Source organism: Alnus glutinosa, chromosome 14 (assembly GCF_958979055.1).
Source record: "Alnus glutinosa chromosome 14, dhAlnGlut1.1, whole genome shotgun sequence".
In the NCBI taxonomy this organism is placed as follows: Eukaryota; Viridiplantae; Streptophyta; class Magnoliopsida; order Fagales; family Betulaceae; genus Alnus; species Alnus glutinosa.
In genome coordinates, this window is record NC_084899.1 from 25,201,518 (window position 1) to 25,219,652 (window position 18,135).

At 34.2% G+C, this 18,135-nt stretch overlaps 1 protein-coding gene across 1 annotated transcript; it reads left to right on the forward strand.

Annotated features, from left to right (window-relative positions):
- Positions 1-12,626: 12,626 nt before the first annotated feature.
- LOC133856476 (auxin-induced protein 22D-like) lies at positions 12,627-14,022 on the forward strand. The gene is made up of 4 exons (XM_062291512.1): positions 12,627-13,020; positions 13,140-13,348; positions 13,454-13,553; positions 13,680-14,022. The coding sequence occupies exons 1-4, from the start codon at positions 12,788-12,790 to the stop codon at positions 13,750-13,752; spliced, it is 615 nt and encodes a 204-aa protein (XP_062147496.1). The 5' UTR covers positions 12,627-12,787; the 3' UTR covers positions 13,753-14,022.
- Positions 14,023-18,135: the final 4,113 nt, after the last annotated feature.

An 18,135-nucleotide genomic window follows, 5' to 3' on the forward strand; every position in this document is an offset into this window, starting at 1 on the left:
GTGTTTGGGCTTTGTGGGTATTAATAGAGCCATGGACGGGCTACACAGTCTTTTCGATTATTTTTTTTGGGCAACTTTGATGTTGACACGTGGCACTGTGTGAGCTGGATTTTTCCGACCTTGCTGGGATAGATGACGACAGCCTGATGTTGGCTTCCTATGATTATTAATATTATTATTATTTTTTATATAGATTCCTACGATTATTATTTTATTATTGTGTGGGTGGTGATGAAGACGACACTAACATGTTGCCTGCTCGTGCCATTTTTACTGCTACCTACCTAGCTAGCCTTTGACCTTTCAGTTTTTGTTATTTGTCTTTTGTTTTTCTTTTTTCTCAAAACAAAATATTAATAAATAATTCAAAGCACAGAACACTCTTAAAAACATAAAAATAATTTTTACTTTTATATCATATCAAAACATTTTTTCAAATAAAAAAATCATTTAAAACATATTAACAAACGTATGTGTTAAGTTGTTAGTGCCGACAAATTTAGTGTCAAAACATGTTTTATTGTAAGCATTATGTTAATTTAAGGTTAAGTTGGAATCAAAATGTAGTTGAAGAGACATCAAAAGTTGATGCTGGAAAGAGCTCAGTCGATCCCTCAACTTATGTTCGATTGACTGAGCTTGTTTAGCAAGTTTCACATTTAAACCTAAACGGCTCGGTAGATGGCTTTGGTTGACACTCGATCAACTGAGACGATGCAGAGATGATGTGTAGCACTCCAGTAGTAAAATTTGAGACGGTTGGTTGTCGATTGAGGTAGAGTAAATTGCAATTAACCCTCAAAACCCTAAGTGCTCGATCCATTGAGCTCATGGCTCATGCCTTGGTCGACCAAGACCAACTGGAGAGAGTTTTAAATTAAATCGACTTTGACTTAAAACATTGATTTTTTTCCTTCTCTATATAAACCTCATATACCAAAGCTTCCATAGAATTAGAGGTAGTATTTCAGTTAATGTTGTTTTGAAGATGTTTAATATTGTCCTCGAGCCTAAATAGATCAAATAGTACCCTTTTTGTTTAGTTCTCCTCATCCAAACCACCAAAAAAATAAATAAAAAAACCTTGTGGGGCTGGCTGGCCCCGGTTGTGGTTTATTTTTTTAGAGTTTTTAAGAATGTTTTAATTTCGTTACCAATATTTTTGTGTAAAATATTTTATTACTTTCTTGAATATTTGGTTGTGATAACTGCAGAAATTGATTTGATAATTGGCTTTAGTAATTAAGTATTTAACAACTTAATTGAATTCTAAATCTGAGATTTCAATAAGCATGAATAAGCTTGGGGTATTGTGTAAATGTATCCATTCCCAATATCACGATGAAACTATATGCATGTGTATATATATAGAAGAAAAATAATAGTTATATAAGGTGATCAACGTTGACATGAAAAGCTTGGGGGTATATATTGTTAAAAACAAGTGCTTTGGGTTCTTCTCTATGTATAGCACCCATATATGTAGTTTTCCAGATATAAGAAATATTAATTATATGTGTCTTGCAAAACTATATATATATATATATTCACTTTGATCATGCATGGCATCAAACAAAGTAAACATGACTTTTTCACTGACACTTTTGCAGACTCAAGATCCCACATGTGGTTTTTCATCAATCACCGAGTCTGTGTTCGCGTAAAGTGGGCTACTTTTGGAAAGATCATAAATATATATATATATGAGTTTTCTAAGAGATAATTGCCTAGAAATCTATGACCCACATTGGATCAGTAAGCCGATCTGATCATGACTCGAGAAGATCGATCTCTTACCAATTGGACTCGATCTGGAGACTTGAGGAAATGACTTCCAAAAAGAATGCTCTCTCTCTCTCTCTCTCTCTCTCTCTCTCTCTCTCTCTCATGTGGGTTTATAATCTTTTTCTTTCCCCCCCTTTCTTTCTTTCCTTTCTTTTCCCTCCTGCTAGCTAGCTCGATCCATGTGAATTAATTTAGCCATTATTTTTTGGACATATATAATTGCAAAAGTTGTTTATAGCTGTTTAAACAGTTTTCCTGGCCTCTCTTTCACAATATTATTCAGATCTATCAATTAACCAAGCATAAATGGTATCATGCACATTAAATTCTTGATGTTCGACACGAGAATTTTTGTTCTAATTAACAATTTTCCAACTTAAAGCAGCATTCATGATATGATCCCTAATAATCAATATAGAATAAATTTCTTTAATGGTGGTAGATTTTGGATGTGGACACTTGAATCATCAAGCACCAAGCCACCAACGATATCAAATTCATGTTGTGTAGAGAGTATACCAAATTGCGTGGTCCATATGTAAGCAGCTATAGCTATTTGGTTTGGTATTTGCAGTAGGTATACTTTTTAATGATTTTTGGGCCAATATGCCATGAATATTTCATCAACAAATTAATGAGATACTTGGTGGCTATTTTTCTGAGTTCAAACAACTTACCAAAAAATTTCCTAGCTATATATATATAGCCAAAAGGAGAAAAAGAAATTGTGATCAGGAACTAAAGTTTTAATTATTGGTTTTCCTACTATCCAAGTGTCCACAGTACTATATCAATCATGTAATTAATATTGCAAATCTTGCAAAAAAGGAAAAGAAAGAAAAGAGTGTTGTAATAAATTAAACTAATTGGTGCTTTTGGCCATCAATCGATCTATAAAGTGAACTAGTCTTGTGTTCTTTGAGAACTAAAAACTTAGCGGAAATTAAGGCTTTAATTTGTTTGTTAATGCATGCATTTTCATTCTCTATTTTATTTTTTATTTTCAAAACAAAAACATTAATAAATAATTCAAAGCAGAAAATATATATGCACACAACTCTTAAAATTACTTTAACGTTTATGTCATATCAATTTTATTTTTATTTTTTTAAAACAAAAAATATTATTTAAAAAGTAATAACAAACGGAGCCAAAACTCCTACAAGTTTTAAACGACTGGGGTTGATGGATAATCATGCACGCTAGCCGGTAAGTTCAACTCCTCGAAAATTTATATCCTTCGATCATAAAAAAATGACTTGATAGGGTAGAAACCAATGTTAATTAGGACTTCATGCATGTCATTAAAGAAGTTCTACTTTCTTAACTTACAAAATATCAAGGAATCATGAGTGAATTATCAAATATGGTGAGTTATTTAGAGATTATATATCTATTTCTCCATAAGCAAATATTGCATGTAATTCAATTCGTTCAATTAATATATATATTGCAATGGACACCTAATTCATTCATCAAAAATAAAATAAAAATGGACACCTAATTCCATTTATAAGTTTGATAACTTTTTGCGTGCGAATTTACGAACCCAATGAAATTCTTAAGTCTTTAATCCATTTTAGAAGACAAGATATTGCACTGAAATATCAAGTCCAGAGATCTTTTTCTGACTTTTTTATGCTTAATTTGTCTCTGGACAAGCTTACAGAGATTGCAATTCCTAATCATCATACTCAAAATGCATGTTGTCGGGTCCCCCACCAATAAGAAATCCTTTTCGGCCGGGTGCTGAATTTGCAATTTTTTTCAATCAAGCTGTAATATATTAGGTATACAATGGCGAATTGCCTTTACATTAGGCATAACACAGTCCTTAAGCATCCAAAATGGTATATATACCCTATACAAATATATTTATAGGGTATATATACCATTTTGGATGCTTAAGGACTGTGTTATGCCTAATCTTGAGTGCTTGAAGGTATATATAGCTAGATTTTTGTTATTAGGGTGATGCCGGCCGGCAGTTCGGGGGTCCAACGAGGAACTTCTGATGTTTAAGTACTTAAAAGATTGTCTTAAAAAAGACTGAATGATAGGAGTGGTGCATGCATATATGGAGGAATTAAGAATGTGTACCTAACTTTAATTCGAGGATACGTACGTACATAGTGAGACTGTTTTATGGGAGAGGTTCCTTGACCAATATGTGATTTTCCTTGTAGGTCGTATTAATGACCGTTTGGGAATTAATGATCGTATAGTTTCCATGTAGAGAAAATTCTAAGAGCTAGCTATATATATATATATATATATATATATATTTCGATTAAGCTTCCTTGTGAGGATACTTATAACTTATGCATGTGATATGATGACCTGATTAACTTCCATGTAGAGGTTGCTTGAATGGGTGATATATTTAGGGTATCATATATGATTATATGGTATATATATATCATGGAGTTTGGCTTAATTACCTCACATGGAAAAATCATTAAAAATTAATTGCCTTTAGTAAAAGAATAATTGGAATTCTCTGATCTCAATGATCATGATCACATAGAGTAAATTTTTGGCTGGAGGCAAGCCAAAGTCTATATACATGATGGACATATTTGTTTTTTATTTTTATATTTATATTTATATATATAGCTAGGCTCTTTCGCATGCATGATATAATGATTACAAGAATGACTTCCGTATACACTAGCGGGTAGTGGTAGAGAAACATGCTAAAAGCAAATGTTGGGTTGTTCCCATATATGGTGTGTGCTACAGATTGGTAGCTCCCCAGTAGAAATTGTGCGAACAAAAGCAGAAAGATGAAGAAGACAGCCACGTACAGGCACACACTTAATTCACTGGGTGTTGAATTTGGATACGCATGCACTAACTCGATCTTTCCTGTTCGTATCTCTCTATTTATTCATCTTGCTCTTCAATTGCAACTGCACTCTTCGTCATGCATATGGTTGCCACCTTCATATTTTGCAAAACTTATAAATATATCCCAATTTGAGGCAACCAAATTGGAAGGTCAACATTAATTAATTTCCTCCACGGATTTCCTTCTTAATAGATACGTGTCACTTACACTACGTCAACCAAAATTGATGGAATGAGTAATGCAGCGGGTTAGGATTTGGTATAATCTGATTCGTGTAAATGCGGTTCAACCAGCTTAACCAATGGGTTTTTTTTTTTAATCTTACGTTTACACAAAAAAAAAAAAAACTAACAAATTGACAGATCAAACGAGCAACACAACCTGTTTATCAAACAAATCGTGTCGTATCATCCATTTATTTAAATGCCCAGTTGTGTCAGGGTTGAAAAATCATATTTATTTAATTAAATGAATTATATTGAAATTGACCTTTAACAAATTAACAGTTCAATCGAGTCTACACGAATCCGATATGACAACCTAAATTGTGAGCCCTAATATGATAAATGAGTGTACGTCATCCAAACCGCGTGTCTCGATCTCTATATTAATTTCTAGTTTCTGGACGGGGGTAGAGAAGGTGGGGGACCCAAGTGTAAGAAGGCATGTGCCTCAGATTCATCGGCTAGGGTGTGTGTAGGGGCCCAATAAGTGGCCATGTGAACTTGTTGGGGGTGTGTCACCTAGGTGTCAAACCCTTTTCCATGTGCGCCGTTGCAGGCTTCCCACTGACCTTCCCTTTTTATTTATTTTCTGCTCAATTAAAGCCTATGTCAAACTCTAAATACATGGATTAAATCCCATCTCAGTGTCGAAAAGAGATAGAAAAGTTCCCTCAAAACCTCCTATATATATTATGCATCATTGCATGTCTTCTTTACTAGCTAGCTAGCCACCATATATATATGCTTACAGATCTTCTCCAGTGAAGATCTACAACGTCTTTGACTACTAAGATTACGATTGTAAAACTCTCACAACTTGGCTGCCATACAAGAGAATCAGAGAGAGAAAAAAAAAAAACTATATATATATCAAATTTGTCAGAGATCATTATTATCCAATGATCATTTTTTTCCATCTCTTTTGCCGTTAGAAATAATATTTCAATGATTATCGATCAGAGATATATATTGCTATTGTATTATTGGACGGTGGTCATATAAACAAATGAAGAGAAATGGCCGGTCTCAAGTGTTTGGCTCAGGAGAGAAACCAAAGAGAAAATGGTCAAGAAAATGTTAAACAAATTAATTTATAGATTCTTGGGGCTCTAAACCCTTTCCGCCGAAAGTTTAATTTGATGATTGATTGTTTTCTGCCCAAATCTAACTTTAGTGATTCAAGAGCGGATCTTTTCTGTACGTACGTGAATCTCACTACAGTAAAGAAATAGTCATAAATATTAGAAAACAAGAGTACTGAAAAAAAGTTGCTGCCATCGATCTTTTGTATTTGTATTACTTTTCCTTCAAACCAATTTTCAGTATACATATAATTAGAAACAAAAATTCACTTGGGTCCGATCCAAAGGCATCCAGATGCTGTTAATTTATAGCAGATTTTATTTTAAACTTTAATTCCTTCATCTTCATGCATGTTTAGAACTTCGATCCATTCATTCTTCATTTTTTCCTGGCCTCCAGCTGACATATATAGCTATATGTTCCAAACATGACATTAATTGACAGGCATCTAATTGCTAGCTAGTTGATTGGTTTCTAGCGTTCTAGCTAGCGTACATACAATTACTATATTACACGTGAAGATGTACTGCATGAATAGCGACGTCGTATTTTGCAGATTCTCGAAGCTGATAATTCATGATGATCACGGGATTTTTACTCTAGTTGCAATGCAAAAATCCTTGAAAAGATTACTGGCAGAACTACTAGAATTTTAAACGTCGAGGGGCTAAATTTTAAATTAAAAAAAAAAAAAAAAAAAAAGGAACCTGAAAATCCCATCCATAAACTAGATGATAATGATCCTCCCTTCCTCCAAATCGTTCTTTTTGTATGGGAGAAGCACGTATTTTTTAAATATCAATAACAGATCGTTGGAAGAAATTTAATTTATTTAAAAAGCATATATGCATGTCTTTTTCAACTTTGTTCTTGTTATTTAAAAAGCAAGTGATTTTAACATGCAAAGCAGACACATGACATTTTTATAGATTGAATTGAAAGATCTTTCGCCAACAATGTCCTAATTTGAAAGAAATCTTTGACCTAAGTTAAAATATTAATATATCGCTAAAAAAATTTATATATATTTTGGCCTAAAAATTAGCCTTAATTAGCCCTATTAAAATTAGACTTGGTCCTTATTCATACTTTGACCATTAATTCCCAACAAGAAATCTGGTTTCGTCCTTGGTAGCGGTCATTCCGCATATTGTTGGACTACGTTTTTGTTCTTAAAACATATATTACTTGCAAGCCACTTGTAGAAAATTTTATTGCATAGGCTATAGAATTAACCATAATTAATAACTAAACTCATAGGATATATATGTATCGATCACAAAGTAGCCAGCCATGAACTAGCTCGAGTACGTGCTAGCTCTCATACCTCAAGACAGATGTGATCGATCATGTGAACGAATTTTATCTTGCTTAATTCCATCAGAATTTATGTTGTCTGGCTCTGGCCGGGGACATAACCCTAAAATTGTGTACGATTAATTAATAAAGAGATTCATCAAATCTCAATTTTAATGAACTTTCAACCACATGGTACCAACGGTATGTCTCATGTCTGGTTAATTACAAAAATAATTTATCAAATCTTAGTTTCAACTATAATCGATCAACATCGATCCCTTTACATGCCCCAAGTATTTCTGGTGCCAGGATATATTATTCTTGTGGTAAAAGAAGCATTCGGGTATAAAAAGAATCCCCCGTAATAGAAAATAAATAATCTAACCAATCATTATTTAATAATTAAAAAAATCTAAAAAATTAGTTGAGACTGTCACATAAAAATGCTATAAATCAACATCTTATGAGTAGACGACAAATGATTTTTTTACATCTCTTGTACGTTCATGTCATATTGTCATATATATATATATATATATATTTTCTGAATTAATCATTAGATCTGTAAGACCCACAAGATGATTGATTTAGAAAAAAGATGTATTATATATATTGCTACATAATGAATATATTGTCAGATGATTTAATGTGCACAATCAAATATAATAAAATAAATCTTTTTTTTTTTATTTCAATTTAAATGTTGAGGATTCTATATATTCTCACATGCATGGAGTATGAATTTCATTTTGAATTTTAAAATCCACATTTACGTTAGAGAGAATTTATTGAAGCTTATCAACATATACTCTCCAGACGAGCTCTGAGTCGGCCATTTGGTGGTACGGGAGTCGGGACTAGTGCAGTTGGAGTGTCGTGTTGCCGCCGGATATTCCAATTTAGGTGTCAATATGGGCCATAGATTGTTCCCCCAAGAAGCAAGGGGCCCAAACAGTCGGCATGGTGATGAGCTATCCCAAGGCCAGGGTTAAGTTTGGCTTGATCGAGCATAGCATTTTAGCCTTATTATCCAAATTAATTCAAAGCCCATATATATCAATCGAATTCTCAACAATTTATTATTTAAATTATTATAAAATGTGAGATAATTTCGTATATATAAAGCCTACCGACTCCAACAAATAGACTAATTGCATGTCTACAACTTATTCTTATTTAAATTGCCTTCACCTCTAACAATAATTTTGCTGAGAATCTATATCCATAGATGACATGTACACGGGCAATCTCATACGACTGTTCAGATCAAGTGCGCACGTGGGTTTGAGGACAAGTCAAATCGAATTGGATTTTCGAAAGAGCTAGAGGAAGAAAAAAAAAACAAAAGCTTAAACTACTAATTAGACGACTTGGGCTCCGGCCCATAATTTGGTAGAGAACACTAGAAATTAAATAGAATAAGATTAGATTTAGTCAATTTTTTACACAATCAGAAAATTCGACATGAATTTAATACAAAATTCGTAAGTTAAGATCGAAAGGTTTAATTAGTTTAATTAAATGAGTCGAATAGAGTGTTAATATATATAATTTTATACTCATGTTTCGATATTACCCGAATCTAACATACGATATTTAAGATTGATATTTTTTGACACGATTTGCAAATCTGACATGAATCCAATACAAAATTAGTGGGTTATGGTTGATGAGTCTAATACGTTTAATTAAATAGGTCGTATTATAATTTATCTATATAATTTTATATGTACTTATATTTCGACACGACTCAAATTCAATATGCGAACACAAATTGTTACCCCTAATTGAGATTATCTTCGATTGCCTATCCTCTACAATTGTGTAAATAATTGTGAAGTGTGAGTGGTCCAAACACTTGTTTGGACAAGTGAACCTGGGCTATTGAAGACCTCTAATAATTACAGAAAATTTATTGTAATTCAAGCATTAAATAGTGCGGATCCCAACCCCTGCCTATGCACTTTGGCTTATTGGGTACAGACCCCAGACCTGGATATGATGAAGCCATGTATGATGCATGTTAATGGCATTGTACATATATAACGAAGGGGCATGGGCAGAATGGCATGATGAGCATGGGTGGCCCGGCCAGAACTAGCTATGATCACGCAAGGAGCCAAGCATAGGAAACAAGAAGGAAAGCAAGGTGGGGGATGCTCTTCTGGTTTTTGGGCTTCTGTATCCCAAAACTACTCCAAAAGTCTAAAAACTTTTGCCCCCTCACGTGTGGTTTGAGGCCCACGTTTCACAATCAACATTTAACACTCACACGTGTGTGCTTTGGGTATGAATGCGATGCTTGAATTCCATTGCCATCCCCTTCACTTCTGCATTTAATACGCGTAAAGCTGTGAGCCCTATCAATTGACTTCTTCGTTGAAGCTTCTTTATTTGCTTTTAGATCGAGGGAAAAAATTAAACCCTCTTGGAAGCTAGTAGTATATATTATAATATAATATGTTTATAATTAAACAAATGAAAAATTGAACCCAGTTATTTGAACTCGTTTATTCGATTAGTCCCAATATTTGGGTTCTAATAAAATATATGCAAAAAAAAAAAAAAAAAAAAAAAAATGTTGGGAGGCAGCTTGTAATAATTCATCTTTTAAATTTAATTGCTTCCAAAATGTGGGGTTTCAATATATATTGGAAGGATCCACAATACCATGGGCGTGGGGTGAGGAAGAGGAAGCTGGGCATGCATAGAAGTGAAATATATTGGGATAGAGAGATGTACAATTAAGACTATGAATGCTTTGATTCAATGTAGTTGGGAAAAAAGGTGCATGGTGGCCCCTTGTGTCTATGGTCCATTCAAGACGAGTGAGCTGGGTTCACAAAAGAATGCCTGTGGTTTTATTACAAGAATGGTACTGCCCATATATATAGTGACACTTGTATTTGTCTATTTCTCTCTTCTTTTCTTGTATGCCTATCACCTATGAGTTGTTTTTCTATGGTTTGTGGATATGTTTTGAGATATATATATATTCAGAAAAACAGACGTACATAAGCTGCGTCCAGTCTAGCTAGCTAGGTACACGGGCACCGGCAAACCAAGCTGCCCCATTATCGACAGGCTGTTAGGAAAGCCTAAAAGTTGGGCAATTAAGCAAATTGTTGGTTTTTTTTTTTTTTTTTTTTGTTTTTTAAAAAAAAGATGTGGGATGAATATGTATTCACTTGAATTTGGATTGAATTGCAATTAGCTGTCTATATTGCATGCAGTATAGACACAGACACAAATACAATTAATGTGAGAGGGTAAGTGGGGCTCAAGTAGATCAAGCGGATGTCCGAACAGCTTAAACATGTATATGATTCTCCTGTTCTAACACGTTAAAATCTCTATTCATGTTGACTTAAGGAATTTGCTCTCTTTGCTGTTGGTTATGGATCGATCTTAGAGAAACTATTCATAGATGTGAAATTAAGAAGTGTATATCTAATATATAGGTATAGTTAGCTAGGTAATCACATGAGAAAAAAACTTTACAGTTAAGGTTGATGGGATATGTACTGAGCCTAAAGTTGAGTGGTGTTAAGGAAGAGAGAAAATTGTGAAAATTAAAGTAGAGACAGAGATGTACGTTAATTAAGTAGTGGTATATATTCCCATTAAAAGGAAATAGCCTAAATTTTCATTTATAAGGCTGTGGACACAATGAATTGGTTGTTAAAATAGTTCCATCCTTCCTTTAATTATTCCAATATTAGTGTCTCAAAACTTGCACATAGTAATGAAATTAATTAATGATGTTGTTGATTACAATAACAATGATATTTCCACATCGATGGTGCTATGTTTTCGTGATCAGTTGATCCATTACCCAAACAAAGTCACAATCGGTGCAATATTGCACGAAGATTTCATGCAAAAATGCATGCATGCCAATATCCCAAACTTGAAACTCATTGATTAGTTGATGTCACAGCCAACTCCAGGTCTATGGATGAAACTCTCCCAAGTAGCAATCAAATTGCGGTACCACAAGTTTGAAACAAAACTCATTATAATTTTGTTGACACATACCCATTCAGCATTAAGTATACTCGAAATCCTGGCCTCAAGATGTGTTTTGCAATGAAATATTTGGTTCTATATGGAGCTTTTGAAGTGCGCTAGCTAGCCGGTGATAAATGTTGCCCAACCACCTCTAATTAAAGGAAAGAGAAATCTTTCAGAAAAACAAAAATATATAAAGAAAAATCATGCCGAATACACAAACATCCAATTAAGTGCATTCAATATTAGTATTAGAATATAAATTAAATGATTAAATTCATTCATTCTTATCGGCTTAAAACACAATATTTTTAAAAACATTAAAGCAGTTTTCATCTTTTTTACATCAAAACACTTTTTTAAACCCAAAAAAAAAAAAAAAATACCCATGCAGTAACACATTAATTACAAACATATATAATCCATAATCCAGTCCAAACAATTTTTCTGGTAATAAAAAAATGTATATATATGGTGGTAATGACTTCAGCACTTGTTTAATTCAGTTTCTCTTTACCATGCAACAATGGACCTCAACGATTCATATCTTCCTAAAGTGGCCACATGCATGCATTTTAACGATGAAATCAATTTAATTAGAATCTTCTTTGATAATTAATATTTTATTTTAATTAAAATGATCATTGAACATCATATTTTACCTAATCATTTATGATTGTCAACTCTCAAATAGGAGACCGTTCAAAAAAAAAAAAAAAAATAGGAGACTCTCTGAGTCTCCGGCGGTCGAACATAGGATATATTAAAATAAAGCAGGAAATTAATTATTCAGAAATTTTTAAAATAGATGATGATGAAAATTATCACCATGCCACATGAAATCCCACATGCCATGCACCCAGAGACGAATAATCAAATTTAACACAGGTTCCCCACTCATCTGATCAACCCACATGGCGTGCATTGCCAATCAAAGACATCCACGTGGGACCCCCTCCTGTCACATGGGCTGTCCCTTTCCATCCTCGTGATCCAACGCTCCCGGATCCCACTCCTCAAACCCCCATCCTAAAACCCCCATCCCAGCCGTCCATTCCCGGTCCACTCTTCAATTCCGTCGGCTGTGCTTGTCCCTCCCTTGTCCCCCTCCCATTGAGCACCAAACTCCACGGTGCCCCTCGTGTCACCAGCAACCATATCTCAGGCTGTCCAAAAAACATCCACAACCTCCCCCACTCGCCATCTCCGGCTCATGCAATTGGGAAACCCACGTTGTCCTTCTCTTATTGGTCTATTGCCAAGCGCGTGCGAGAGGGCGCGTCATACTATCCGTTTCACATGTGGGAAATTCATGCACCAAGAGAATAAAGTTACCTAGATATTGTCCCTCGCTAATCACCCTATAAAATTCTTTTCACAACTTTCTCAAAGTGGGCATCAGATCGAAGTTCACCGAAATCTGACCAATTACATTTTCCTCCATCTCTTTGAGCAAAGTCTTAATTAGTCGAGGTGGTACGTACGTAGCATAATCTGATCATCGTTGAACTGTACGCAAGTTTAGGGCGCAGAAATGGCAAGGGCAGTGAGTTATGGGGGTGATGATCTAAATCTTGAGGCGACTGAGCTAAGATTAGGGTTGCCAGGGAGTGATGGGCATGAGAAACAATCATCATCTGCTACTGTGAGGAGTAATAAGAGAGCTTCACCGGATGTGGCCGAGGATCAGTCAGCAAGGACTAAGAGCAATAATTCGATCGTTTCCGATGCTGGAAATGGTGACGGAGATAGTGCCCCTCCAGCCAAGTAAGTGATCGATCTGTTACCTTAATTACCTTAAAAATGGATGATTGATTAGGGTTTATGTGTATTAATTTGTTAGAATATAAATTAAATGAGATATATGGGTTGGTTAATGATGACAGGGCACAAGTAGTGGGGTGGCCACCAATTCGATCTTTCAGGAGAAATAGTTTCCATGGGCAAGCGAAGAAAACAGAGGGTGATGGGGCAGGGATGTACGTGAAAGTAAGCATGGATGGAGCTCCTTATCTGAGGAAGGTTGATCTCAAGGTTTACAAGAGCTACCCAGATCTCCTCAAGGCCTTGGAACATATGTTCAAGTTCACCATAGGTAAGAAGCTAGATGATCAATTAATTATATTCCTAGCTGTAACTAAAATGGTGATTAATTACTCATTACGATCGATGATGATATATTTTGGTACATTTTTGTCAGGGGAGTATTCAGAAAGGGAAGGCTACGATGGATCTGAATATGTTCCTACTTATGAAGACAAAGAGGGTGATTGGATGCTGGTTGGAGATGTTCCATGGGAGTAAGTTCTCCATCTCTAGCTCCTTTCTTCGATCTCTCTCTCTTTCTCTCTCTCTCTCTCTCCATATACATATATATATCCAAAGTCCAAAGCTGACAAAAAGCTCGTTCTTCTTGCTTGCTGCAGTATGTTCATTTCCTCCTGTAAGAGGTTGAGAATTATGAAAGGATCAGAAACTGGAGGGTTGGGTTGTCTATGACAATTACCTACAAAAGCCAGTTACCCAGAAGAAGAAAAAAAAAAAGAAGTTTGGTCACCGACAGAAAGACAGATTGGTCAGATTACATAGTTTTCTTAGTGCAGGTTTCAGCCGGCCGGCCTCTGCGGTTTTAATCTTTTGGTAGCTCTTCAAAAATCAATTAGAAAGCAAAGCTAAGAAAGAAAATATAGCAATATAATTGATGAGATCCAACTGTACAGAGGATAAAATGCTTCATATATTCATTTTGTCCCACGATATGGTTATATATGTAAGTTTTTAATTTATAAGATTATAGAAAAGGCCAAAATTAATACACCAATTTTCTGTAAATTTATGTGTACGAGTGGAAATTAAAAGCAAATTAATTTCATGTTATTGTTTCCCTTAATTACTATGTTTCTGATCATTTCTGAGTTAATTTTGATTCTAGATGGTAAATATAATCTTGTGTGCGATCAAGATCTAAAAATGACTTGCAATATGGAAATTAAAAGATACCCAGCTTAACCCTCATACTTACAACACATGATATATATTAATTGGCAACAAATCAAACAAATTACACTAATTATATATATATATATATATATCCAACGATCGCATCATTCTTCCGAATAACACATTTCATTGAGCATTTTGTTTTTCTTTGATAAATATGGCATTGTAAAGTTACTAATTACCACTTATTTCAAAAAGTTAATTAAGTGAATAAGAAATAATGAATTTAATCATTTAATTAATATTCTAACTCTCCATCATCCTTTTAATTGATCAAATGGAAGGTAAAACAGAGATAATTAAAGATCGAATTCAAAACATAATTTTTTGAAAAAAGGATAATATTTATTGAATGAACTTTAATCACCTAGGGGCAAAAGCTCCTTAGATATAACACCACAAATACAATTTGAAATTTTTTTAACCCAACTCTATTTGTAATACACAAAATATATAGGGGCGTTGATATCATTTTTAACCCAACTCTATTTTTATATCACTTTTATCCCACGTTAATTGTTGATGTGGCGTTGCAAACGAGAACTTGGATAAGCTCTTGTTAAAAAATAATAATAATAATAATAATAATAATAATAATAATAATAATAATAATAATAAAAAAAAATTAAGGGACTGATTGACAGTGCCACATCAACAAAGTAAAATAAAAATGTAGTATATAATACTACTCTTAATAAATTAGTTCAATTGTCAAAAATAACGTGGTATGTATATATCTAGCAATACTCGTTGAATAAACGGAGACAAATAAAAAATATGAGCTTATCAAGTGAGTGATCACCTACAAAATCATCAATATTACCCGCAACCCGTGAACTGCATGATATGAGTAATGATACATATCACCTTTGTGTCCCCTCAAAATTGATTTGACTCTTAAAATTACCATTGAATATATGATAGACCACTATTGAATTTTGATCAAATGATAATTTTAAGAGCCACATCAATTTTAGAGGGACAAAATGAGGACACAAAGATGATATATAGCATTCCTCGCATGATATTTCTTTTTCGCTCTTGCTATTTATGTTGGTAACTTGAGATCTAATGTAACACATATATATATATATATATATATATATATATATATATATATATATATATATATATATATATATATATATATATATATATATATATATATATACACACACACATACGCACTGAATTCAAATGTCAGATACAGCCAATAGGCTTTCAGAAAACCTCAAAGCTTAGCAGATACGTTGCATACGTACAAGCCCCAGCATTTCAATAAAAAAAGACAAACAAGATCAGGAAGATTCAGCTAGTAGCTAGGGTTAATTTATAATAAACATGTTAGAAAATTAGAACATAAATATAAAGTAATTTGTAGAGTTCAAGATCTTCGATTTCCTTGATAATCATGTTTTGAAGCTCGTGTATTGGAAAAATAATATTAATAGTTAGCTAAGTCATTTCCTTTGCTACGTACTCTTTTGAGGTGGCCATCCGTTGAAGTAATTTTTTAAATTGTTGGACCGACGATGAAGCTCCTCCAAAATAAAGAGAAAAGGTCACCGAAAACCGTTGGTCTAGAAGGACTGGGAGAACCTTCCATGCATAAGTCAGCGATGGCTCTACGAGAGAGATCGAGGAAAATTGAATTGAGGGGATCGAGTGTAAGTAGAGGAAAAAAAATGTGTACATGATGAGGAGACCTCCCCCCTCTCCTTATATAGATGCACTGTTCCTACTTGGAATTCGTTGTACCGGGAAATATTTTCCAGAGAATATTAGGGGAGGTTATTTGGTGTGGGCAGACGGTTATGTGAAGTGGCAAGAAAGGGGTTCGAGTACATGTGAAGTGTCCTATCAATGTATAGGTGCATACAAAATTCTATATACCAAATATGGTAGTCCACCTATCACAAACTCCCAACTCTAATAGGTTTAAGCTTTCATACTGTTTACCACATCCAATTAAAATTCAATTTCTACATAATTAAGGTGTATATAAAGTCCGAGAAATCCATGATCAGTACTCCACAACATTTGGGCCTATAATTCAAACCCATTTTAACAAAACAAAATGCACAATCAATGAAAGCGCAATTGAGAAAATATTCTAATTAACACCTAAAACTCTCCCTTGAACTAATGCTCCGTTTGTTTCAACGTAAAATGGTTTTCGTCGTAAAATGGTTTCAGAGAAGTTATTTTTCTAGAAAATAGTTTTCGCCGAAAGCATTTTTCGGTGTTTGGCGCGTACAGAAAATCACAAATATTTTTCATATTTTCATTCAATCATATTAACCTATAAAAATTAATTTTTATTCAAAACATATAAATATTAATATAAAAATCATCTATGACGAGATTCGGTCACTGACCGACAAGATTATGACAATTTTTACCTGATTCCGGCTAATATAGCCAGAATTCGAGATAAAGGCCGGAATCCGGACAGTTTCGTCGGAATCAGGCACAAACGGCCGGATTCGGGCCAGATCCGGCCTTTCTGGCCAGATCCGATCAGATGGCCGGATTCCGGCCAGATTGGTCGTCGGAATCTGGGCTGGCCGAATTCCGTCGCCAGATTCCGGCGACATTAACCGGATGTTGTCGGATTCCGATACCGGCAATATTTCGATGGTGGTCGACTGTTTAAACGTGAAAGTCGACTGTGTCGTTTAAAATAGATCGACCGCGTCTGGCGTCTTCGCAAAACGATTTAAATAATTTTTCGAAATTTACTAAGCATTTTTGGTCAAACAGAAATCATTTTCCGGTTGACTATTATTTTCGCCCCTACCAAACACCGAAAAATACAAAAATCATTTTACGCCGAAACAAACGGAGCATAAATTAGATTTCATTTCCTGCCATTCTACCAATTCTCTAACCTGACTTCGCATATATAAATGCATGGTGGACTCTGCAGTAGCCAGTAATTACTCACTAATCTCTTGAGGCTTGAGCCCCATAAACTGAACTGGGCTTTGAGATTACACAATTACTTGAGTCAGATGCACCCACAAGTAGGAGGCCCAGTCCAAAATATGCGGGACAAGCTAACAACCAGCCCAAAAGGTGACCAATTAGTGGCTATTTCGAATAACAATGAAATCGATTGAAGTCCTCTTCACAAGTTGCAGATGAGACATAGAAACCAACATATATATATATATATACATCCATCTTAAATCATACGAGGAACACAGTCCACATAGAAAGGGAAGTGGAAAGCCTGAATGTTCTCTAAATGCAGACAGCCAAACCATTTCCTATGGGATTTATCATCTTCACCAAAACGAATGAGCCTCCAGAACTCAAAATAATAGATAATTGTAAGTAAATTTATCGGAATATTCAATAAAATAAAATAAAAGAACAAAAAGAAAAAGTTCGGAATAGGATCCTCTCCGGCCATTAAGTAAAATGGAAAGAGTTTGTTTGATAACTTAGATTAAATTTCACAAATCTAAAAAAGATCGAGAATCTAATCTTAGCTAGTTCCCAAGGGCGGCATTGATGTAATTAACGATCCATCGATCGCTTCATATAAGTTACATTCTAGCTATGTCACATAATATTGAACATATATATCATTTATTATATCGAGATTTATAAAGCAACCTTCTATAAACATAGATACTTGTAAGTTACAAGTAGAGTTAATTATCATCATATTAGGAAAATAAGTCACAACATAATGGAGAGTTAAATCACCAAAATAAAAATAATTAATTAGCGGGTTATAAGTAATTTGTAACAACCATTTCATTTAATGTCATAATAAATAACTTTTTTTAAAAAAAAAATTAAAATAAAAATACACAAGCTAATGGGTATTATATATATATACCTTGCTTTCAATGGTGGCTAAAGTGAAAA